Consider the following 26,456-nt stretch of genomic DNA (forward strand, 5'->3'; position numbering starts at 1 on the left):
TTGGCCAGATTTAGACACCACTTAAATATCCTGGAATCTAGATTTAGAACAGAATTCAGTTTTGGAGGCTGAGGGCCTATTTATTCTGGGTTGCTGCCTGTTTTCTCAGGTTATTCCCTGTTCGTTCTAGAAAGAAGCCAAAAGTGTATTTCAGAAGAAAACCATTATGTATATTACACATTCAATTTAATTAGAAAAGGAGTAACTTCACTGACTTTGGTTTGGAGCTGAGGGATTTTTCTTTTGGCCAGAAGCAAAATTCATATCAGAGTTCTCCAAAAGTGTGGGGTTTTGTGCGGGTGCATGGGGAGGATGCTTGGCTAGGAGGATTTTGCTCAGACACATCTCTAGATTTTATTAAACATTTTTGAGTTTTGAAATTCCAAAAAGTTTAATGAAATCTAGAGGTCAGGAATTTGGGATCAGACCCAATCTCTGAGCTGGGCATTGTTTTCCAAAAGTGGTATGAATTTTGCAGGCTGAACCCACTTTGCTGGATCCACATTCTGAATTCTGAGGCTGGCTCTAATGAAATCCAGAATGTTTGTTCATAAAAATAAACATGAAGGGACTTCACAGTACTAGGATGCTCTCCTGCTGCCAGAAACTACAGCTTCTTCGGGCTGGCTTGACAATATCTCAGCAGATAACCCAAAGGACCTAGAGATTAAAATACTCTCTCATGCCTGGGGTGGGCCCTTCAGGTCACAGTGGAGGCCCATAAACAGGATGGTTTTGGGAAGCATTCACTGCAGCAGTGTGAGAAGTAATCTTAAAGAAATAAGTTGTCATGTCAGAGATCCACTATTTTTCTCTGTAGTGTTGGTCTGTAGTACAAGACATTAAGGCACCAGTAGGGAGAGCCCTTGTTCCAAACATAGATGAAAAGTCAGCTGGTGTTGACTGCTTCCAGTGATTGATGCCCTTCCAAGAGGCTGTTAGTGCAAAAACGCACACATTTTTAAATGAAATAGACTCTTTTTTAATGGAAGGACCATTTCTTCCTACTTTGCCCAGAAATATCTGAACTAAGTCATGCGAGGAGCTAAGAAAGCAAGTAGGCTTTGTAGCTCTGTGCCTTTGCTTTTCTACACTTGTTTTTGCAACATGTGGCCTTTTAGTGACTTCCATAAATAGGCAGCCCCTGGAAGGTCTCAAAATAGTCCAGTGGCCTAATCTCACATCATAAAAGATGGCATAAATGATAGTTTGGGCGCATAGAGGTTGTAAATGATGCTAACTTTACTAACCTGACATTCAGTGGGAGTGTGACTTGCATCAAATTCTGTGGGGAGCAAATTCAGCCTTTGTGTTAGTAGGTGCAGTGCCCATGGAACTTAACCCATTTGTGCCTAGCATGCTAGGTCCCCAGGAGTGCTGGGAATGGTGAAATATATGGCCAAGTCTACACTGAGTGGAAAAAATAGATTTAAGAGCTGCAACGCCAACTAAATGAATTGCGTATCTGGAGTCGACATATCGTAAGTCAATTTTTCCTACCATCCTCACAGAGTGAGGTGGATGGCAGAAACTCTCCCATCAACTTCCCTTACTCCTTGCAACTGTGAGGAGTACCAGGATCGACAGCGGAGCCCTGATAATTCAGTCTGGTGTGGCCCCACTAAGTACACTACATCAGATCTTGGAAGATTGACTGTCACCGAGTTGATCTTCCAGTAAAGCAGTCATGAAGCACTTTGAAGACTAACAAAATAATTTATTAGGTGATGAGCTTTGGTGAGACAGACCCACTTCTGATCTGAGGAAGTGGGTCTGTCCCACGAAAGCTCATCACCTAATAAATTATTTTGTTAGTCTTTGAGGTGCTACGTGACTGCTTTTTTGTTTTGATAGATAACAGACTAACATGGCTATCTCTCTGTTACTGATGTTCTAGTATGTGTAGATGTAACCTGAAGCAGAATATCTGCCATGGTTTAATTTATACCTTCCTGTTACTCCTCCTCCTTCCTCTGTTTCAGCATGTAAGTTACTCATTTTGCACAACCACTAAATGCCACATGGGACCCAGTTATGCTTCTTTGTCTTAGAATCAATTTATTCCCATAACTGAGATGAGGGACAGAAAGAATGAAGTACAGGACGGCACAGAAACTTTCATGTTGGTTGCACTGCATACTCCAGCTGCATTTTGGCTAAATTTGCCCTTGAGTCTGCTGAAGATATCAAGTTTCCAGCTCTCCTGTACCTTGTTCCCATCTCTAAGACTAACATGACAGTTTCATTTGGCTGGGAGCTGGGTGGGTGTCATTTCTCTGGTTTTGTGTGATACTAACCTTGAATGAACTAGAAATTGCAAATCAGAACTGAGCCAATGCTGAATCTAATTTCTCTATACCGAACCCTTCCAAACCATGATTGTCAAAGCATAAACTGAGCCAGGTTCACTCTCACCTTAGCTAACCTTTCAGTTAGTTGGGTGATGAAATGTGAAACCAAGTGAGATTTGCACAGGTTTGGATTTCCTCCAATGCATTTCACACAGCTTGTTTCCTGCCTCAGGGGAGGTAAACTCTCATTGTCTTTTTGCCTGTAAAGAGAGGTAACACCTGTGCAGCTCCCTCATGTTCGCTCATGCATTGATTTAGGGTAAGTCTGCAATAGCAAAAACTGCATAGGCCAGCGCACCCAAGATAGCACAGGTAACAATGGCAGCAAAGAGAGTGCAAGCAATATCAGGCCAGTGTGGGCTCTGGTTATGTATTTCACTCACCCAGCCTGTGATGTCTGCATACTGCTATTGTGACCTGTGCTAGCTGGATTTATCTTAGCATAGGTATGCTAGCCTGTGTATAGACATGTCCTTATATACAGGTGAGGATGGAGCCAGACACCATTCCATCTCTATGTGGTACTTGTATAATACCCAGCAAAACCAAGGGGCAGCCCTGAAGAGTCAGTATGAGGGGAGCAAGAATGCCAACACAAAAAACACACCTTTAGGGACAACAGTCACATCTTTCACTAACAAAGCATCCAAACAAAATTCTGGGTAAAGAATGAGAGGAAAACAGAGTAAGGGAAAACCACCCTGTGGAGCACAGCCCTTCTTATCAAAGAATAACCAAGACGTGGTGATGTCAGAAGATGCAAATGAGGCATTAGAAAGCAGGAAAAACTGAACCCCTTAATTTTAAGGGGGAGGGGAATCTCAGAAGGGAGATGACACATGGATATTGGCACTAATCTTACCAGAGCACTTTTGTTTTCCCAAAAATCTGAGAGATGTCCCAGAGCATTGAAATGCCCATATCTTTCTCAGTAATGCTCAGCACTTTGCATTTCTATAACTCCCTCTTTCAGAGGATCTCAAAACACTTCACAAACATTCAGAAATTCTCACATCACCTCTGTGTAGTAAGCAGGCAAACCCACTTTATAATGTGGGACAGCTGATGTGATTTGTCTGGCTCCATGATTATGTGAGTTACTTACACTTACACTTACACTAGTCTTACGATCCGTAAGTGACAGGAGTCATCTGAGTAAAACCAAGAAGTCCTCATACTCTGCTACCCTACTCAACCTGCTACATGGCTCTTTCATGAGCTGCTGCTTCTCTTCACTTTGCCCTTCTGTTCCTCTCCCCTTCCCAAACAAGGACTTTTAAAGGGCTTCTGAGACCTTTTATTTAAAACGAGAAGCTGATGAAGTTGTAAGTGATGTTTAGGGTCCGTTGCCATTTTCCTCCCAAACTAACCTTTCTGGTAATGTTGTCCTGGCAGGTACCACCACTAGGCCTCTGCTGCCCCATCCACACACATCGCTACCCGCAGCACATGTGTGGAGCACGGCGGGTACTGGAGAGGTGCAGGGGTTTCTTGCAATACTCAGGCTGGATTAGGGGAGCACGCTATAGTTGTATCTGCACCGAACCATTTTGGGGAAGTCTCCCGCCACTGCAATGCCGTGACAGTAATAGGAAGAGCGCCAGCGCAGAGAGGAAACCAGCATTCTTGTTACCATGGCTTAGATAAGCCCTGCTTAGAGCAGTGGGTCTCAGTCTTTTTACCCAGGGATGCCTAAACTTAAGTAGACAAACGTGCGGCCCTCCAACCAGAGGTGATGTGGGGAGGAGCATGCAGGGTCACATGCCCCTCTTCCTCCTCATTTCTGCCTGCCATTTGACCCTGCTCTCTGAGGTGCTGATGGAGCATGGCAGAGCAGTGGTGTCCCCTTAGGGCAGGTCTACATTAGACCTGAAAGTTGATCTTGGATAAATCGATTCCAGTTATGCAATTGTCAGAGCTGGAATTGTGTACCTCAGATTTATTTTTATCAGGCTGCTCACACAGAGGGAGGCTGAGGGGAGAAACTCTCGCATCAACCTCCCTGACTCCATGAGAATGAGGAGTACCAGGGTCGACTGTTGAGCCCTGATGATTCCATTTCGTGCGTTACCATTAGGCGCTATGTCGAACCCTGGAAGACAGCACCTAATCAAGTCCATCTTCCAGTAAGTAGAGCCATACCCTTAGTGAGCTGCTGCCTGCTCATGAACTCAATGGCTTTGAGGCAACCCCTTGTAGTAGCAGGGGGAGATCTTGCTTCAGCAGTGACATGACCATTTTTGGTTGCTTCTACCCCCATAACCCAGTCAGTGGGTGGAGTTGGTGCTTCCAGAGCTCCGCTACCTGGGGCTAAAGACCAAGACCAAACCTGCAGCCTAGGGTTGAAGCCCAGTCCTTACCTGACCCCTGAAACCTGCTCACAGCCCCCTCAGAACCAGTGACTTGGAGCAGAGATGAGCAAAGTGTGGGGCAGTGACATTTTGTAAGGAGGGGGTGTAGCACGATTGGCTCCTGGGTCTCAGGCTCATCCATCTCATTAAAAATGTTGAAGTATGTTACTTCTTTTATGTCTGTGATTGTATTTAGAAGCTGATAGTTATTTTCTCACATGCTAAAAGGGATTTTTTTTTCATATGAACATAACCAAAATTTCCATGTAGATTACATTAGACAAGCTGGGGGGCCTTTGCCAACTGCAGGGACAAAAAGTGCGGCCCAACGTAAAAAGTTTGCTCACTCCTGACTTAGAGCATTCTGGTTTAAAAACTTGGCAACCAGTCTACAGTGGCGTTCTTGCTGCTCCTCACAATAGGGGATGAGCACCAATGTTGTTATAACAATGGGAACTCCTCCAAGGTTTCTCTACCATAGATAAAACAGTGGGTCGCATTGAATCAGGAAAAAATATTATAGGATTACTTGGGGGAGGACAAAAAAAAGCCCCAGTGACACACCTTCATTTCATTCCAGGAATCTTGTGACCTACTACAGTACTGAAGGCCTGTGCTATATCCACATTTTCTCCCCACTTCCCCTCTCCTCTCTGTGGCCTTTGAAAATGATTTCACCTAGACCTGCCTGTACGACCATATTGATTTGAGGTGTAAAAACTCCAGCGAACTCAGCTCCTTGCCTTTGTATCTGCGCTGCAGGAAGCACCGCTATGCAGTGAAAGATCTAGGGATTTTTGGTGGGTTGTTGTCTGGAGGAGAAAAGAAACTAACCTTAAAAATGAGCTCTTTGGATATATCTCTGGAGGGAGTCATCAGAAGTAGGATTGTATCAGCGTTACAGGCTTACTAACAAGAAATTCCATGTGTGCGGAGTTCAGAGGGAGAAATCAACTAAGAGATAAAACTCATGCTGTGTGAAAAGGTGTGCTTTAAGAACTTCCCTGGTGTGAGTAATGGATAGCTGGGGGAGTTAAGAGGTTTAGCTAACAAATGCTGGAGAATCACAGATAAGAGACAGAAACTCCCAGGCTTATGTGCTGCCCTGTTTTCTTTAATGTTATAGACAGTCAGAGAGGAGTGGAGATTGCTCAGCTGCAGTGGTTAGCATCTGATATAAGTGTGGGAGTCTTGTATCTGTAAAACACAGGGAAGAAGATCATACCAAATGCATGATTATGAGCCATTTCCACCCTGACTGAATAGACCTTGTCAGCTCTGGCCCTCTCCTTTACTGAGACCCCCCCCTTTAAATCCACCTCTGAAACCCACCCTCCAACTCATGCATCTGACAAAACAGGTCTTTGCCCATGAAAGCTTATGCTCCAAAATATATGTTAATCAATAAGGTGCCACAGGACTTCTTGTTGTTTTTGAAGATACAGACTAACATGGCTACCTCTCTGAAGATTATGAGCTGTAACTTTCCAACATGGGTGGCCTCAGTCAATAGGAGCTTCAGCAGCTGAGCACCTCTGCAATCACGACAAAATTATGTGCCTCAGTATATATTTGGAGGCCCAACTTGAAGCTTTCAGGTATGAAACTCTGACTTAAGTCACCTGGTGCCAGCTCATGAGTTTTCACTACTAGCCACTCTCTTGGGGCTGAGGAATCTTACCACAATGGAAGTTACTGGAGGAATTTAGTTTGACTGCCAAAATTTCTGCAAGGGCTTCAGGGAAAAGCAGGTGCTCTATTGTGGTGTTACGGTGGCACTAGAGGTAGTCTACACTGGAGTAAAAACATGGTTGTAGCTGACCCAGGTCAGCTGGCTCAGGCTTCTGTCACTCAGGCTGCAAGGCTAAATATTGCTGTGTAGACATTTGGGACCCTGGTGGAGGCTGAGAACTTAGACCCAAACCCAAACAGCTACACAGCAATTTTATAGCTTTGCACTCTAAGCCTAGCATGCCCAAGTCAGCTGACCCTGGCCAGCTGGAGATGTGTAACTCCTTTGTAGACATACATCTAACACTCACCCCATACACACTTGGCTCTTCTTGACAATACAGAGCAGAAGTGGGGCCATGGCTCTGTTTACGCTTTATTCCTACAGTTATTAGTGGCACTGACTAGTCTAATGCAACCCTTACCCTCTGCATCTGATTGCAGCTGGCCATTTCGTATGTGGGACTGCACCTTGTGGCCTCTCACCTGCTCTTGTACCCAGGGACAGCCAGCTGTAATCTGGCACTTTAAGTAAATGAGACTGATTCAGGTAATTCACTTTCTACCTGATTATCATCTTCCAGACAGGCAGTCTTCTGATAGCTTATTCCCCCTAGCTAGCATAGTCATTTAAACTTGAGCCCAGTATGCATAAAGTACTAGCACATCAGAATGGTAGACTTCTACATTCCATTTGTTTGCACATGATTAAAGCTACACAAGTGGCAGGCCAGTGAAAAATCAAGCCTGGATTTCCTTGCCTCACTTCCCACTGATGAGCTGTGAACAAATGACAAGTCATAAGTGCCTCCCAGCAGGGAGTATCTGTAATGCCTCTGCTCTGGGCCTTGTGATAGGTTCCATACTCCAGTTCTGGATCCATTCCAGAGATAATGGTGCCTAACAGGCCCTTGGTTTTCATGACTGGGAGATACCAAAAGGGTGGCGAGGACGGAATTTACCAGATTTCAGTCTGCTCCTGCTGTGTGCTCATCTGAAAGCAGCTGGCAATCTAACACCATCACTACCACCCCTGCCAACGTGCACCTTGAACTCAATCGACAACTAGTAGAAGTACTGCTCCAGTCAGATTTGGTAAGGTAATATTTGCCACACCCTCCAGTTGCTTTCTCCAGCAAGCCATTATCACCTCCTTCTTATGCAGACTGAACTTGAACAAACTGGGTCCCATCCAAAACCTGATCCCTACCAGATACAGAATCTTGATGCAGCCTCTGTGTAGGATGAAATGGAGCTACAAAGCTGTCTGTGATGAAGTGAGAATTTTCTGTGGTATTCTTATGATGCCTATTTGTGCCTCAGTTTCCCTCTGTACTGTGCTTTGCTATCAAGGGGGTGCAAAAGGGCTAAATCAGCTCTTAGGGCAGACCTTGAGCTGTGGTTAAGTTCCCAGTGTCTGATGGGACAAAACAGTGCCTTGGGAGGTTCTGGATATGTGTTGTTAGCCTCCCATAGTGCACTTATCTCCTTCCTCTCCCTTTGGAAAGTGATGGCAAACAGTATTTTTGTGCCCTTTTTTCACTAGGTATCCATGCAGACGCCTTTGCAATGCTAGCATGGACTCCGTCCAGCTTTAAACTGTTGTGGCAAATATTGTAAGCAACTCACACATTGTGCTGCAATGTGTGCAGAGCCTAAGCAGACATCAGAGTGACAAACATATGTGAAGTACTAGAGAGGAGGAACAGGCAGATGCTGGCTGCTTGCGATGTTTTGTACACAGTAGATCACCAGTTCTGGTGTCCTGAAACAAGCTCAGACTGGTGAGACAGCATTGTTCTGCAGGTGTGGGATGATCGATCAGCAGTGGCTACAAAAATTCCACATGCATAAGGCCACTTTTGTAGAAAGTCGTGAATTGCTTTCCCACCAGTCTGAAGTGCAGCAATACCAAAACAAGACCTGCTCTGACAGTTCTGTGGAAGCTTACAGTGCCGGACAGCTAACAATCAGTTGGCAATCCATTTAAAGTGGGCCAATCTACAGTGAAGCTTCTGTGATCCAAGTAGCTAAGACAATCAATACCCTTCTGTGAAGAAGGACAGTGACTCTGGGAAATATGAAGGACATAGTGGATGGTTTTGCTGCAATGGGGTTTCCTAACTGTGACTGGGTGACAGATTGAACACATATCCCTGTCCTGGCACCAGCTCATCTTGCCACAGAGTACATAAACTGCAAGTGGAATTTCTCCATTGTGTAGCAGACATTGGTGGATCACATGGGCCATTTCACTGTCATCAACATGAGATGGTCAGGAAAGGTGCATGACACACACACGTTTAGGAACTCTGGTCTGTTCAGAAAGCTGCAAAATGGAACTTTCTTCCCAGACCAGAAAATTACCATTGAAGACATAGAGATGCTAATAGTGAGCCTGGGAGATACAATTTACCCCTTGCTCCCTTGGCTCATGAAATCATACACAATTAGTCTGGACCACAATAAGGGGCAGGCTGAGCAAGTGCAGAATGGTAGTTGAATGTGTATTTGGCTGTTTAATAGCCAGGTTCAGAAGCCTCCTGGCTCGGTTAGACTTCAGTGAAAGCAACATTCCCCTCATGGTGGCAGCCTGCTGTGTGCTCCATAATTTATGTGAGAGCCAGGGGAAAATTACATGCCAGGCTGGAGGGTTGAGGCAGATCACCACTCTCCAGGCTGGGACATTAAAGGTTTTATTAGCCTTCTTAGAACAACAGACATTGATTAGGAATGGATGCTAACTGAATGTGGACAGAAGGCTGGTCATTATGCTGCACTGTTCTGTACTGCAATGATGCCAGATTATTTACTGGTGTTTTGGCGTGGAAAGGTTGAGGAGGTCGGAATAAGGCAGGCCTCCCCAGAAACCTCATGAGAAGGAGTAAAAAGTACTTGTCTAAGAGATTTATGGAGATGTGCTGGGAGAATCAGTGTTCCATCCCCAGACACATTAACAGGTTGTTCAAGGGTGGTCTGGTTTATGTAGGTACCGCAGCCATCACAGATCACACCCAATTGCCTTCACCTGCTTGTAGCGTGATTAAAAATGAGAACGCATCGGACGTGTCCTCCTCACCATGAGTGTCCACAAGCTGTTCTGGGAATTCTGGAAGGCTCCTATGTATGGTTTGCCTTTTCAATCCAGGCCACAACCATGCAGAAATGGGGAGAATGTGGCAGCTTTCTTTGGCTTGTTTATAAAACTTGAAATCGTAAATGGAATCTGGGACCAAAATCAGACCTGGTGCTAATCCAGTGACTAAAGGAAAGCTGCTCTTCTCCAGTCCAGATCTGAAATTTTTAGCTGGGCCTATGAAATTCAAAGAATTTAAGGGAAAAAGATGAGAGATTTGGAAGACACTGTTTAAAAGGGTCATATGTAAAGGGATAACTACACTTCACTGTGATCCAAGATCTAAGAACCAGGGAAATGATTCGAGCATTAAAATAGACCTGTAACGTCAGTCTCTTCAGACAAACATGAGTGTTACTAGGCTCGAGAGGAAAAACCACAGGAGCAGAGTGACAGTTTCTCGCTGACTCCACAAGACCTGTCAAGCTATTTCCACATTTCTTCACTTGCTCATTAATGACCTCCTGCACTATAAAAAGAACACCCCAAATATTCTAAACTGTTAGGAGAACATTTTATATTATCTATCAGATATTAAATGGTCTGTTAGCAGCAAGGAAAGAATTTCCTGAAACTCTGGTTAGCATTTCCACCTCACCTACATGCCTTAACAAGAAGTTATGCCTGATATAATTGGTGGCTACAAGATAAACAAATGCAGGTGACATATTTAGCCCCCCATCATTGACATCTACACTTCATGTCAGACCAAATCCCAAGTCAGTTTGGAAATAATGAAGTCATAGGTGTAAGTAACACAGAAAGAAGATAAAGCTGTCAAACTGTCCACCAGTGCCCCCAAAAGTAAATGAACTGTCTGGAAGGAAACCATGTTTGTCATTGACTGACCTGTGGTTTTGAAAAATAGGCTAAAACTGTGCTTGAAGTTTAAAAAAAAAAAGGAGTGTGTCTCCTTTCCTTCATCTATAGGCTATAAACTTGTCACGGAGAAAATGCATTCTTTTTAGTCAATCTGAACAATGTCTTGCATGCAAAATCAACTGGCAAATGACATCAAAGTCCACATTGTGAGCTTGGGGCTCAGTTCTGCATGTTTTACACTGAATTGTCCCAAGTAGTAGCAAAGGGGACATAAGTACTGCTTAGTTTAATCAGAGTTAAAAAATCAGGTTCTTTGCTTTTAACATAATGGTTTAAATTTAATCTGAGTGTGTAATCCCAGTGAGTTCAGTGGAGTCACGCCCCATGGCTACCATGCATGAGATTTGGGTTCAAGAGTCACTTTGGGATTAGAGCTTTGCGAACATTTGCACTGAAACCCAGAACCATGCACACAAGGGTGCCCTTTGGGGGTATGGCACCAAGGGCATCAGCCACATGTACCAGGGTGCTGCTTGCTCTCCATCCAGTTCCCCGATGATCAGGGAGTGAGAGGAAAGTACACAGCTTGCATGTGTGCCCCTCACTCCTGGCTGATGAGGGGAGGAGGCAGAGGAGTAATTCATGGAATCTGCACACTTTCCCCTTGTTCCCCAATAACCTGCAGACCAGGATGAAGAACAAGTGGCATCCCGGTACGCACAGCTGCTGCCCCTCCCTGAAATAGTGCCTTTGTATGCACAGTTCTCCTGCACTGGCACTGAAACTGGGCAAATTACATTGAACGGTTTGTGAGGACTCTCAAGCTTCTGAATTGGACCTTGATTCAGATTCATTTATGGTTGCAACCATATTTTGAGTGTATTTTGTTTTAGGTTTTTTTTTAGCTTATTTGAACGTGGAAGGCAAGGGGCCAACTTCTGCTGTTATACCTGTGCATCTTCTTTGGGCCAAGTGGTGTAAACCCACCCAAACTGATAACCAAAGTAAATGTCCACCCAATGATTCAGAATCCGCAACTCCTAATGTGGAAAGTTTGTAGATGGAAAGAACAGAGTGCTTAATTTTATTAAGACAAATCCTGATTTAATCCTAAGGCTATGTCTACATGATGGGTGCTATTTTGGGATATGGCAGTATCCCAAAATAGCTGCCTGTGTCTAAGAAATGTGCACGTTAATCTTGAAATATTTTTCTAGATAATGGGCACACTATTCTGGCATCCCTGTACTCTTCCTTGCAGGAGTGCCTCAAAATAGTACTTTATTTCGGCATGTGGGGCCATTTAAACAGTGCAACATGCTAACATAGCCTGTTTCGAGGTTAGGCTGCTGTGTAGACAAGCCCAAGTGGCCTCTGAATAAGGGCTGAGTGTGAACATCATGCCTTGTTTCCAGAGTAAGAATAAACAAAATATATGATTTTTATTTATTGTGCACTCAAGCCTGAAGAAAATACCTATTAGTCTAAAGGATGCCTGCTGGTTAATAAGATACCAACTTACTGTTGACTGAATTTCCACCTACCTTAAAATGGAAAATAAAATCCAAAAAACAGTAGAGTAATATTTAAAAATAAGGTAATACAAAGAAGTAGAATTTTCAAAAGCTCCTATATCCCATTTTTAAAAGTGCCTATGACATTTTAAGATCCAAAATCTCATTGAAAGTTCAATGGGACTTAGGAATTCTGGATAAAATTTTTTAAAGTGCCTGTTATGTAAACTTTGTGTTTCCATGGAGACCTGACTTTTGGAGAAGCATTAGAATATGTCCTATTACCTAGGAAGAAAATAGCACAACAATGATTCTGAAACCAGCACAAATCACTAAAATTTTCAGCTTCCAAGCCAGAGCATTTTCAAGTGGTAGACACATCCTTCTCCCACATTGCTCTGAACAGGTACCAGCCATGTGTGACAAATAAAGAGACGATCATTGATCTCTTACCTTCTACAAAGTCTTTGTTTTCCTGCTGCTTTGCTCCAGTTGTTTGGGTTACACTGCTGGACTGCAGCATTAAATCAGAGCACAGATTTTGTGTCAACGTAAGGTGTCCACAGAGACTATTTTGGTCTTTTTGTGTCTCCTCTTGGAATTCAGGAACAGTGCCCCCATTTTCTGCTGTCAAAAGGAAGAAAAAAGTAGCAATAGTGTTTCCTCACAGGTCAAATGATGCAGTAAAAATTAAAATGAGTGAATAAGCACAAGCTAACTTTACCTTTATCTTGCTCATTTTCTGTGCTGTGTCTGTATCCTTGTTCTGTTCTAATTTCCTGTTTGTTTTTTTTAAAAAAGAGAAGCACATTTTTAATACAAATATTAATTATTGTAACCTTCCTATCTCAATTAACTGTGATTCATAGCACTGTATACTGATAGGGAAAACAAGGCAAACTGCCCTGTACTCTGTGCAAAGATGGGCCCAATTTAGCCGAACTTCTTCTTGACCTGCAACATGGTGAGAAGGGCAGGAGTTCTGGAGCCTGTTCAGGAGGTCCATACAGGTGGATTCCGTAATACACCAAATCTGTGGAAGCTCTCTCCTTAGCCTAATGCACTAAGGCTATGTGGGAAAGGGAAGTGATGAATGATGCAAGGTGATGGTGCACAGCTCCCTGTGGGCTTGTCTGCAGTAGACAATTGTATTGAGTCAGCACAACTCTAGATGGTTATCTCACAGCACGATGTTGACTATGACTTTGCGGTCACTGTAGCCCGGGTGGGCAAGTGAAATGCAACATTGTGGCAGCTGGTCATAAAGTAAAGCCTGGTCCCAAAAAGTTTTATGTGAGACTAGCTGACATGAGGTAATTGACTGACCCTTGTCTATGGTGACTGCAAATTTTTGGTCAACAATCTGTTGGTTAACTGCTGCTAAGGGTCATGTTCTAACTCACTGTCTGAGTAACTCAGTCACTGAAAAGCACCCCAACTGCTCCCTGCACAAAAGTGCCACAGTTGAAAAATAGGTTGTTGCAGTAGTATTCATAGAGGAGTCGAGGAAGATTCCTTCTACTCCCTGGAATCTGCCCTGTGGTGAACTTCCCTCTTGAGGTTAATAAGGGAGGGAGGAAGATTTGGCTTTCAGAACATCACTAGGGGAGTCTGCCAGACAGAGTGCCAGGAGTTCCTGGATCCCAGTTCTGTGCTCAAGCCAAGAAACCAGGTCTCTCCACTGATGTTCAATAAATTCTCATGTTGCACCACATTCCAACCCTCAAGTAATAACATCTGTGAAAAAAAAATGAACAAACAAGGTAGTGACAAACAAGGCAGTGAGAGGCATTGGTAAATGAAGATGGAAATGTCTGGGAGCAACAGCAGCACTGTGCCCATATTAATGACTAATAAGTCACTTATTCAAGAGCAGATTCCCTTTGACTGCCACGGGCTGTACATAGTGAGGGTGGGCGTAAACTACAGAAATTGAGACAATGCAGGAAAGTAAATGCTGACCAGCAGCAGGCCATGTCTTTGTTCTATGGCACATAGGGTTCATTTTTATGAATGAAGTCCAATGAGTAGCAGAGTGTCCTTGACTCCCACTTTTCAGGTTGGAGCCTGTATTGAAACCTGCCTATCTGGGGTGGGTGGTTAAAGAGAATTTAACAAATTCCAAAACTGGATTTTGCAGACAGCTGACAGGCAAAATTCCCATTAATGTCAATAGCTTTTCCTGTGACAGGACAGCAGAATCAGCCCTTAGCTTCTAATTTAAGTCATAATCTCCTGATCTTTACACGCAACCAAATTGAGGTTAATTCTACTCATTTCAGTGTCTTTATTAATCTTCTCATATTTGTTCTTTTCGGCTTCTGTCTCTGTTAGCTCCTCTTATCTCAGCTGCTCTTCTTCAGTTGAAGTGTTAATTGGTGTCCATAACCAACACCATGTTCTATTGGGCAGAAGTAGTTGAAGGCTGCTGATTTGGATATAGGGTTAATTAGCTTCCTTCCTTCTTCTGCATCATTAGTCATTGAACAGATCTAGCCTCAGGTAGAATTCCTGAGTCATCCTGCCACTGTTGTCAATATTACACAAGTTAGAGCTTGAGATTTATTATGGTAAATTTGAGAGAAAATCAGATTTGTCATGGCAAAATTCCTGGGTTTTGGTCAAAACTAGTAAAAAGTCACACACACAAGTGCTTTTTAAGTGTGTGTGTAATACACATGTGCACAAAAGGGAAGTGTGGGTGGTGCCATGTGTTTCTTTTGAGCTTTGCCTAGGCTTATCTGGTTAAATTGGTTTTAAACTTTGTGAGCGGGGAAGAAGAAAGGGCCCCCCCCATTTCAGCTCCCCTCCGACTTGCTTATGGATTTACTCACACAACTTCTTCACCCTAAGTTGCCACTAGGATGCTTTATATTTTGGGGAGGGTTTTATACCCATTCCGTGTAAGTTCATTCAAATAGTGATGTGACAGAGCAGGCAGTTATGGAGAAAAGGACGTTGCCTTAGAGGGGAGATAATCAGTGCTATTTAAGAAGCTGGGATATATGTCCCTGATCGATAGACCCATTTTTCCCATGGCTACCGGGGGGAAGTATGGCCTGGGAAGTTTGTTCTTACCTCAGAAGTAAACACTGTGCATGATATAAAGCAGCTTTGGTCCTTGAAAGAGTAGCGGGAGGAGAGGACTGTCTGCTGATACCCTTTCAACAGGGCACACTGGGAAGGAGAGAAATCCATGTTGCTGTGCCGACACAGGCGTTTCTACCTTTTAGTCAGTGCGGGAGAAGCAGTACTAGAGAAGGAGTTGTTCCGAGAGCTTGAGACAGAACTAAATGGAGACCTACAATGCAAAGGTTCTGGGGGACCAATAATAATCTGATTTCCATTGTTTCCGGATGGGGGAGTGGGTTTTGTATGTGTCTGGAACTTCATGTTTCTCTCGATGCTATTCAGTGCTTTTATGCCTGCAGGAACCTAAGCTTATATGTGAGCTGGTGTTTGCCTATGACCAGTTCAGCGTGCTGTCTCTGCAGTGTACAAGACACGCTAACTAAGTCTGACTAACAGGTTTGGCCAGTGCTCCCTCCTCCCAACTCCATGAGGAGGGAGCTCCCAGGCCAGTTCAGAGTGTATTGCCCATGTGTTGCCAATGCCAGTCTGTGTCCATGTGCTTTAGGCACTCTGTCCTCTGCTAGGGAATAACAGAAGAACTGCCCAGAACACTGATACAGATATAGCTGTGATGGTGGAAGAGCTTCTGCATGGGAGGGACACAGAACTGAACCATATTACTTGTAACTGCCACTAACGGGCTCCAAATCACAGTTAAAAGCTCTAGAGAGAGCCTAAGAAAACAAATTTGACTTGACAGAGGCTACAGAACAGCTGTTGGGTAGTAATGGCTTCCTCCAGTGTCTAAATCAGCAGTGTCCAATAGGAATTCAAAGATCGCCACACTTGTGGTAGTCATCTTTCCATATTTGTCACATTCCCCCCCTGCCCACACTCTAAATAAATCCCCTCCCCCAGAGCCAGGCACTCCCAGCCCCCACTTCCAGTAAATGCCCCTTCCCTCCCCCAGAGCCAGGAACCCCCAGCCCTCCCATTCTAATTCATTGCTGGTGACTCACCAGAGCACCGGGGCCACTGCCGGAGCTGTTCCCACCGCTGCCACCATGCTCTCCTCCCACCAAGTGGCGAGGCGCGTGTGCGGAGTGGACGGACATCACTCCCCACATGCGGCTCTCAGGAGGAGCCACGTTTCAAGGCTCCAAAAGTTGCGTGTGGCTCGAGAGCCGCGGGTTGGCCACCCCCATATTTGCCACAAAGCAGTGACCTGTTCACCACGGCTACGTCTACACGTGCACCCAACATCGAAATAGCTAATTTCGAAGTAGCGACATCGAAATAGCCTATTTCGATGAATAACGTCTACACGTCCTCCAGGGCCGGCAACGTCGATGTTCAACTTCGACGTTGCTCAGCCCAACATCGAAATAGGCACAGCGAGGGAACGTCTACACACCAAAGTAGCACACATCGAAATAAGGGAGTCAGGCACAGCTGCAGACAGGGTCACGGGGCGGACTCAACAGCAAGTCGCTCCCTTAAAGGGCCCCTCCCAGACACACTTTCATTAAACAGTGCAAGATACACAGAGCCAACAACTAGTTGCAGACCCTGTATATGCAGCACGGACCCCCAGCTGCAGCAGCAGCAGCCAGAAGCCCTGGGCTAAGGGCTGCTGCCCACGGTGACCACAGAGCCCCGCAAGGGCTGGAGAGAGAGTATCTCTCAACCCCCCAGCTGATGGCCGCCATGGAGGACCCCGCTATTTCGATGTTGCGGGACGCGGATCGTCTACACGTCCCTACTTCGATGTTGAACGTCGAAGTAGGGCGCTATTCCCATCCGCTCATGGGGTTAGCGACTTCGACGTCTCGCCGCCTAACGTCGATTTCAACTTCGAAATAGCGCCCAACACGTGTAGACGTGACGGGCGCTATTTCGAAGTTGGTGCCGCTACTTCGAAGTAGCGTGCACGTGTAGACGCAGCTCACATGTGGCAAATGGCGAACTTATTGGATGCTGCGGGTCTGTATATCTCATTTCCATGGAAAACTTTAAGCATTATGCCTAGTGGGTTAAGTCATTTGGCCACATTTGTGAATAGTCCAAGGCTTAACTGCAGCATTTGCACTATGTTGGGGTAAGGGACGCAAAGTAAGGCTTTGTGCAGGTGGATTCTGTAGCCCCTCACATGATAGGGGGCTGACCTGTTCTTCTGCTGAAGGGAAGGTGGATTGTGTAGCTCTGGTGACTGGGAGGTAGCCAGGAGGCTTATGCACAGCTAAAATCCACAGGATAACTACCCCACTAGGGTATGGCAGGCTACATCACTGTTTCTCTCCACAGCTGCTAATTCAATCTATGGGACCAATTATAAGATACTTCTGGCTGAGGACCACTTTCCTCTGCTCTGTGTGTGGGGTTTTTTTCTGGGTTCACTGTCCATTCACTTGGGTGTGTGTTCTGTTCAAGGGTTTCCTCCTGTCTATTTAAATACATTGTGGTAAATTCCTGGTTTTGAACATACCAGTTCTTTATCTGTACAAGCCCCAGAATCTTCTTTCTTCAGGGCAGCGGCTTCCAAGGGCTGAGTGGCTTCCTGTAAAGAAAAATTCCAACAGAAGCTTGACAGTTGTAGTTAATAGAACTTAAATAGTTCGTGCATCTGTTGATCTCATGCCTGGTGATATCAACCATGGAAATAACAATAAACACACAAAAAAGGAAAGTGTGTTACACAGTATATAGGGACATCTGTTGTTTGTTTAAGCAGCATCTCAAATATGCATTGTGTTTTACAGACAGGTAGATGCTGCCACTAAGAAATTATAGGGAAATACCACAATGGTGAAACCAGATCAGCATGGGTTGGTCTCTGCACCATGTGGGAGGACTGCAAAGTTACATAGCAAGCAGCTGTTATAGTTGCTAAGGGATTGTGGGTAAGGGAATCTGAGGTTAACAGCAGTAAGAGCATTCTGGCTTTAAACTGTGTACCTGGGCAGTACTGCATATTTCAGGGAAAGGCAGGGTTTGTATGGTTCACTGAAGAGGAGTTTCACAGGCAGAAATAACAGAGCCATTATGAACGAAGTCAGGAAGATGGGTCTAACACAGTGTTTCCCAACCTTTAGCCAATTCTAGCTGCTATGCACACTTCATTAAATGAAAAAGGAAACCACAAAATAGATTTTCAGATGGCAATTAGTAACATTTTTGGAAAACGTTTATTTTAAAAATAACCAATTTTAACCTTGCAATTTATTTAAAACTTATTTTCTATGATCATTTTTATTTATCTTTTTTTTTTTGCAAACCCCCAGGGTTCTGCAGACCCCAGGTTGGAACCACTGATCTAACACATGCTGTTGATGCTTCATAAAGAATGGGAAGGAAACAACATTATTTATGATGATCAAACTCACAGGGCAGGAGGTGTAACATCTTGTAAATGAGTACGGGGCCCCTTCAGCCACCTGACTGCAGAATTTACCCCTTCTTCATGAAACTATGCTCCAGAATCAAATATAATGATTTTAAATTATGTTTTTAGACTTTGCGGTTGTGAAGAAAATCTTCACAATGTGAACCAAGTGTATGGTGTGAGGAGATGCAATGACATCTCCATTGTTCTGGTAGCCTAAACAAAAAATATTGTGACCTGTCCCATTCATCTCAATTGTTTGTTAATTCCATAACCTCTTTATTAAAAAATAAAATTTAAATGTAAACACTCCTGACTGAACTGGGACTCTGAAGTGGTTTGGGGATTTGAGAGACCAAGTCTGCCTCTCTGTGACTCTATTTCCCTCACCCATAAAACAGGAATACCGATCAGGTGCTTGGACTGGATGCTCTAGTGGTCCCTTTTGGCCTTGAAAATTATGATCTTTTGTAAAGCACTTTGAGATGGAAAGCACTGTATAATGGGAAAAAAATAAAACCTGTTTTGGGTGAAACAAAATGCTTCTCTACTCGCCATTTAGAACTTTATTTTAAAGGAAATGGAGGGCTACAGTTTTGTAACTAAAAGAAAGATTGTGGTCCAAGTCCTCAGCTGGTGTAAGGTGTTGTACCTCTGTTAATGTCAATGAGGCTACCCTGAGTCACACCAGCTGAGCATCTGACTGTATGTTTGTGGATTACAGCATTTAGAGATGATTTAAAATTAGTATTTTGGGATTTAGATTTTAAATGCACACTGAAATACTGGGTTTAACTATTTTGAAATAGCAGTTTTTTAACTTTGACTCCTTTGCTGGGTTCTGGTCCGAAATTTGTTACCAAGAAGTTGAATAATCTAGAAGAAATTCTCTGTAGTGTAACTAAAATCTTTAATTTGTGGCATAAAGGGCTGTAATGACATGTTTTATATGTAATTTTTTCCTGTTTTAACATACTAGCTTTATATTTATAAAACTGTGGGGCTTTCCTTTGTTCAGGACAGTTGCTCTCATGGATTCTGAAGTCTTCTGTGAAAATAAACAAGAGTTGCAGAGATCTGACATAGAATGAATACTATTTGATACAGAAATATTTTCAGAAATAGCTTTCTTAACAGCAAATATTGAATGTTAACGTCTGAGTGCAGCCTGAAACTTACAAACTGATTTGGGGTTAACGCACATCCCTGCTCTAACTAGCTGTGTGGTGTTGCTACACACTGTTAAACAGCTGCTGTGGCAGGTGAAGTGATTTCTGTACAGTCTAGTGGCATGCTGTCTTAAGCTATGTTTATAAAGTCTTCCTGAGCTCTTTGAATGAAATATGTTACAAAAAAGCAAATTATTGTTACATAATTTAACCTCAGAGGCCATACACTGGTTGTCTGTTCTTGAGAATTGAACTTGTTAGATCGCACCATTGTGTGCCCATAGTATTGCATGTCCATCCTAAAAAAACAATGAGACCCACTTCGTCAGATGCTTTGCCCACAAAAGCTTAAAAATCTGTTAATTCATAAGGTGCCACAAGACTTCTCATCATTCTTGCGGATACAGATTAACACGGCTACCCCTCTGATACATGTCCACCCTACACTATCGTTAACGTAAACAGCCTGCCGCAGTTTTCCCTCTTGTCACATTTGCTGTGCACTATACCACTAGTGCAGTGCCAACTGGATTCTTATCCAACAGATGCTTGTGCAGCCCCAGAAGCAGTAGAGTTTGGGAGATTTTGAAATGTCTTGTGGAATAGTTCAGGAAGCATTGGAAGACACGCTTAGTAAGCTAGTCTAGTGTAGATGATGCCACAGAAGCTTCATGCCTTCTGTTGTGCTTTACCCTATGCCTGGGCCAGCCTCCCACTTCTTATACACTATGGGTGTGTTGACACAGCAAAGTTGTTTTGGAATCATGGATGCTATTTCAAAATAACTCTGTGAGTGTCTACACAGCAAAACTGATATTTCAGAATAGTGGACAGCATGTTTCAAATGCTGTAAACCTCATTGTAGGAGGAATAGCGCCTATTCCAAGATAGATATTCTGGAATAGGGACTGTATAGACAGGGAATAGGGGCTATTTTGAAATAAGATATTCCAGAATAGTTTATTCCGAAGTAACCCTGCTGTAGACATAGAACACTAGTTGCAAGTGCCTATCTTTTATGTACTTCCAGGAGCTCTAATCTGAAATAGGCACCGTTGTGTGTGTGTGTGGGCACACTATTTTGGAGTAAGTTTTGCTTATTTTGGTGGTTCCCTGTAGTGTGGACGCATTATGCCAGAATATCTTATTTTGGAATAACTCTGTGGCATAGACATGCCCTCTGTGGTTTTCTTTTTCAGTCCTAATCAGCCTGCATTGTTGTCATCATCATGGTTGTAACCACATTCTCTCATTCCTGAGATGCATTAGCATGAGCTCTTCTAATTTGCAGAGAGAGAGAGTGTCTCTGTTTTCTGCTTTATAAAATGCTGGGTCCATTTATGGTGCTGTGTGAATAATTAACTATAAATAACACTGGCGCTCACAAAGATTACATATGGTTAAGTGTTATGATCATATCATGGTAGATGAGCAGTAACTTGCAGAACGGCAATTTTGCTGCCAGCTGATGCTCTCACATAACAATCATCACTATTTATCAGTGTTTAAAAACACTTAATTGCAAAACCATCACAGTTTTGAGGCAGGGTTAATTCATGTTGACTGGCAGCCCTTGTTCACAACAGGCCAAAGACTGGAACAGAGAGGTTGGTGCAGGTCAAGATTGAGCTTGAATTGGCACAGATGTGTGGGAAACTTGTTTCATCCAAGTTGTAGCAGGTGGTATCAGTATGCTTTCATGAGCGGTCAGGTCAATTTATCTTCCGGTTGGCAGCTTTCCATTGCATTACTGGGATAATGCAACAGAGCTGCGAGATTGCATTGCTTGTGCATTTCTGTCCCATACCTTTTATAGTCTATCGCTTCTCTTTTCTCTGTCCAGTCATAAAACACTTAACATGGGTTTTGCTTTTAAGAGCTAGTAAAGACATAGCATGATAGCATGCATACAGCCAGCACGCTTCCATCAAAGCATTTTTCAGCTATGAAATGTGTTGCCTACTTGAGATTTTCAGGAATGGATTCCTGCCTTTATATCATGAGACAAGTTGAATCTGAGACTGAGCAAGGAACAATTGTTTACTCCCTGGTACTGATTACTTAAACTACAGCTGAAAACTGAGTATATGAGCAGAGTGTAAACTGATGCAGTGTCTAATGCCTGTGTCTGCAAAGAGGATGAAACAATAGCTCCAAGTGCCATGAACTGCTCCATTCATCTCCTGTTGATGTGTTCCATGTTTTATTAGAGTATATGGGCACAGACTGTGAGGACCGCATATCCCCCTCAGTCCCCAACAATCTCCCATCACTGTCACTGTCTTGCAGAGGTGGAGTACCCATGTCCTCTTGGTGGTGGAGAGGGTGTTTTTGATGAAGTGCTCTAGCAGTGCAGCTACACTGGTGCACATGCGCGGAAGTTTGGCTGTGCTGAATAACAGTAGTATCATCACCAACTGCTCAAAAACCACGTCTGGCCCTGAAAAAAAGGCTTAAGAATACCGATGGTTTTAGAATGTTGGTTTTTTTCTATTTACTTTCTGATTTCTGAGCCTTTAGGGCACAGCCATGTCCTGTTTTTAAGCTTCCCTTTGCAGCCATAAGGGCTAGAAATCAACTTCTTAAAAAAAATCAAAGCTGAGACTCTCATGTTGTTACCAGATGATTCTAGAAGCTGTGTTTTTAATACGAATTTTGGGATAAAATCATTGGATTAAAAAACTGCTCCTGAATTTCTCCTGTTTGACCCCATTTTTCTCTGGTACAAGGCTCTCTGGGGCTGCCCTGTTGTATCAGCTTATTTAAGCAAAGTGAATCACTGAAACAAACAGACCTTTATAGAAGACTGAGAGGCCTCTGACTAGTGAAATGCATTCCAGAATAACAGCCCTCTCATCTCTTGGTGTTGAGGGCACTGGATGTGTTGTGCAGCCTGTGCATTCATTCCCTGGTGTCAAGGGTGCAGCTTGTGTTACACTCTAGTGACTGTTCTGACTGATTGACACAGCTTTGGAGCAGGGTCCCATTCAGCTCTCTCCATTTCTAAAGGAGGTGGCTCTCATTGGGGCCTGTATGGAATGAGAAGCAAACTATGGGTGAAATGGGAAGCACAGAGAGGGACTTTAAAAAGGAATCAGAACTCCCACACTCCGTATGCTCCATATGATTATTAATAAACAAAAATGCACTAATAGATATGTGGTGACTCCCACACTGGGAAATCTTATTCCAAAGAGGAAATAGGATCTCTCTTTCAGGGCACATCAGCTTATCTTTTAATCTCTTCTGTTCTAGTCTTTCCTTATTTACTTTTTTAGCTTTAATCTCCTCCCCATGCCTCTCCTTCACCCCAGCCTCGAGTCATTCCAAGTGAGAACCCAGCCAACCACAGTCATACTTTACAGATGTAATTTTGTCACCGTAAAATTAGGAAAAGTTCATGGAGATGTCATGATAAAAATGTACAGAATATAGTTGTGGTGGGGCTGATGCTGGAGATGGATCCCTACTGTAGATGGCTGAAGCCGTACCTGAAGAAGTCTTTTTAAAGTCACAAATTTGTGATGACCTCCATGACCAAATCATATGCTTATTTACAGGGCAGTTGTAAACAACTACCTGTACTGGACATTAGAACCAGACTCAGATCTACATGGCCTGTACTACTTAACAATTCACACTTGTCAGCTTGAGCACCTCATCCTATGGAACCTGCTGACTCTAGCACTTAATTTAGCAGCTCTGAGGCAAACCAAGTAACTGGGTTTTTTCCTCCCCCTGGCCATCCAGCTAAATGCAATTTGCTGCCTGGGATTCTTGCCATCAGCCCTCAGACCTGGGCTTTCTACCGTGCCAAAAGACCAGAGTGTTCCTAAATTCAGTGTTTTGCTGTCTTTCTAGCCTTGAAGATTTATGTTGCGCTTCTCTAGAGAGAAGTGCTAGAGAAGTGTTGAACCAAAACCCTAGACTATAATATACACAACTTCTGGAATTTAAAATACGGAACCAGATTCTGCTACTCTCACCCAATTCTGCATTTCCTGGGACCTAAACTAAAAGGTAGCCAGTCAAAACGCACTTTCCTCTGTTAACATCATCCTTTAGTTTACTATGCAGTCAAGAAGAGGACAAGTGAGAGGGGTGTAGTATAAAGCAGTGATTTTCAGCCAGTGTGCTGTGATACACTGGTGTGCTGTGAGAACTGTCCAAGCGTGCCGTGAAATTTCATCAATTTCCCCTTGCCACGGCTCTTTGCCAAGGATCTCCTGCTCTCTGGAGCTGCCTCCTGCCCTCCCCCAAGCAACTGAGTAACCACTGAAATTTTCAACACTCGATTAATCAACATCCCTAGAATGGCACACATTCACTGGCCTCGTTTTTTTGACCTGTCAAATGGGATGTTGTGTGGTGGATTTGAAACATTAGCGCATTTGATCCTTGCTTAGCTTGTTGTGTGCACTACTGTGTTGCAAAGCTCTCTTTTATACTATCACTCAGAGTGCTGAAGGAGTAGGAAGTCTCCAGTAAAACTGAGGCAGCCCAATTGATTTGTAATGCTCGGTTTGTTAACAAAATCTTTTCTGTTAAAGTTATGGAAGGGAAAGAAAGCAAATGCCAAATGAAGCTGGGAGATAAACTCTTAACTGAAGCACACTGGAGCTCTCTGGGCCTCTGTCATCCACACGGTAAATTAAAGGGATGGTCTCTGTATTCAGACATGCTTAAAGCAGAGAGACCCTCAGTCTTGATGTTTTCACTTAAACAATACCATCTATTTCTAGTCCTCTATTTTCAAATGCCTCTCTCCATCTTGTTCCACAGGTTACCTAAGACAGTGTTGCTCTACCACATTAGATCATTACTCCATTTAGTCCTGCTGCTAGCGTCAGCCAGTATAAGATTTTTCAGAAGGTGGTGAACTCCTGGGCAAATAACAGGTAAACTTCACCTGAATATCTATACAGATTTGGAGAAAAATTCCAAGATACCCTGGAAAGAAATATATCGAATGGCTTTCCTCACGTGAGGCAAAGCAAGCTCATATTGAACCTTTCCACAAATACATTACATGCACTGCTTCCATCTTGCCTCTTTACTGGGCTTATAAAACTGTCTTGTGTCAGCATTTGAGCAGGAAGAACCCCGTGGAGCTTATAAAACAGTCGCACCTTGTCATTCAGCACTTGATTCCAAGGGAGGTTTGCATGTGGATGTACATGAAGGCTGGTTCCTGTTCCAAGGGATAATCCACAGTCTCCTGCAATGAAATTGAGAAAATCTGGATAACATATCAGATGGATTTAGATTTCAGAAAGTAAACGTATGTTCTCTACATATTTTATCAATGATTTTAATGCTGTTTTAAAACATGGTGGGTTGATAGCCCAGGAGATGGAAGTTATGTCTCTGTTACAGAAATATTACAAAATAAGCAGAGCAGAAGAATAAGACCCTGCAAACCTGTCTTTATCTGAGCCCCCATTTAGTGGTGAGAGGATGCCGTAGGTTCCATGCACATCCAGTCCTGTGTTTCACTTGTAAAAGTGCTATAAAGGTATCAGTTTTGTTGGCAGTCAATGATGCCAGATGCTTGCATACTGGACTATTGACTAATTTAGCATTGGTGGATTGAAAGCTGCATAACAAAGGTGAACTTGCTTAGGGTCTCCTGTGCATTTGACCAGCATGGTGAGGGAGGATTTTTGACATTTGTGTGTCAGTGTTGGGAGACAGAAGCAACGAGTCTAGTTATCGGGTAAAAGAAAGCATCTGTCTCTGGCCTGGCTTCTGTTTGTACCACTGTAGATGGGCTTAGACAGGGAGACTCCAGAGCTGAAATGCTGTGCTCACAGTCAGAGGCTCCTGTAGAAATGAGCTAAAAGTGTGGAGGACCAAGCTGAATCTGATATAGCCAGAGTCCATAGCCTATCCTTTCCTCTGAGAACACCTCACTTCTTAACACCCTACTTGAGATCATCTACAGGATCTAGTTTTGTAAACTTGAAGGGCCACTGTGGAATACCAGAACCAACTCAGAGAACTCAGCTGGCTTTCTTACCAGTAAATAGCTCCACGTGGGCCCTGTCTACACTAGCCCAACACTTTGAAATGGCCATGCAAATTGCCATTTCGAAGATTACTAATGAAGCGCTGAAATACATATTCAGCACCTCATTAGCATGCGGGCAGCCACAGCACTTCGAAATTGCCATGGCTCGCTGCCACGTGGCTTGTCCAGATGGGGCTCCTTTTCGAAAGGACCCCACCAACTTCGAAATCCCCTTATTCCTATCTGCTGATAGGAAGTTTACCTGTTACCTGCTGATAGTAATAAGGGGCTTTCGAAGTTGGTGGGGTCCTTTTGAAAAGGAGTCCTGTCTGGACGAGCCACACGGCAGCGAGCCATGGCAATTTTGAAGTGCCGTGGCCACCCATATGCTAATGAGGCACTGAATATGTATTTCAGCACTTCATTAGTAATCTTCGAAATGGCCATTTGCATGGCCATTTTGAAGTTTTGGGCTAGTGCAGATGTAGCCATGGGCATGGCAGCTTTTCAAGGAATAGACAGAAACAGTGTGGCTTTCTACTCCCTGTTCTTCCAAGCTGGATACTATAGGCTTTTTGTACCAGTTAAGTTTGAATAACATCAAATATAGTTTGCAGTCTGTTTTGCTTCTCAACAATATCTTTTTGTGGGAACATTTTTGTTTGTTTTTGCTGTCATTTATTTCCGCGGATGCCTTCCAATCCAATTACAAATCTTTATTTTTTCTATTGCTTATCCCTGAAGTAAACGACTGACTGCTAGAAATACTCTCTTCAGTGTTCCCTCTAATTCCATAGGCAGAATCAATTTTGTTATGTGCACCAAGGCCTGTGCACTTTCAAATAGAAACGTGCGGCACATAGTGGGTGGCTGTGGGCATTCTAATCAGTTTGGCAGCATCAGAATCTCTACTGGGCA

General features: G+C 43.6%; 1 protein-coding gene across 1 annotated transcript in view; it reads right to left on the minus strand.

The window, feature by feature from the left end:
- The window catches only part of KIAA2012 (KIAA2012 ortholog), a 97,231-nt gene that overhangs the window by 20,232 nt on the left and 50,543 nt on the right, over positions 1-26,456 (minus strand). The window contains exons 13-17 of the mRNA XM_075001416.1: positions 24,658-24,746; positions 19,336-19,407; positions 17,463-17,534; positions 12,630-12,684; positions 12,359-12,529 (exon numbers count right to left, since the gene is read on the minus strand). Of these exons, the coding sequence (XP_074857517.1) occupies positions 12,359-12,529; positions 12,630-12,684; positions 17,463-17,534; positions 19,336-19,407; positions 24,658-24,746 (459 nt within the window). The remainder of the gene's footprint in view (positions 1-12,358; positions 12,530-12,629; positions 12,685-17,462; positions 17,535-19,335; positions 19,408-24,657; positions 24,747-26,456) is intronic.

The sequence above is a fragment of the Carettochelys insculpta genome, chromosome 8 (assembly GCF_033958435.1).
Source record: "Carettochelys insculpta isolate YL-2023 chromosome 8, ASM3395843v1, whole genome shotgun sequence".
Lineage (NCBI taxonomy): Eukaryota > Metazoa > Chordata > Testudines > Carettochelyidae > Carettochelys > Carettochelys insculpta.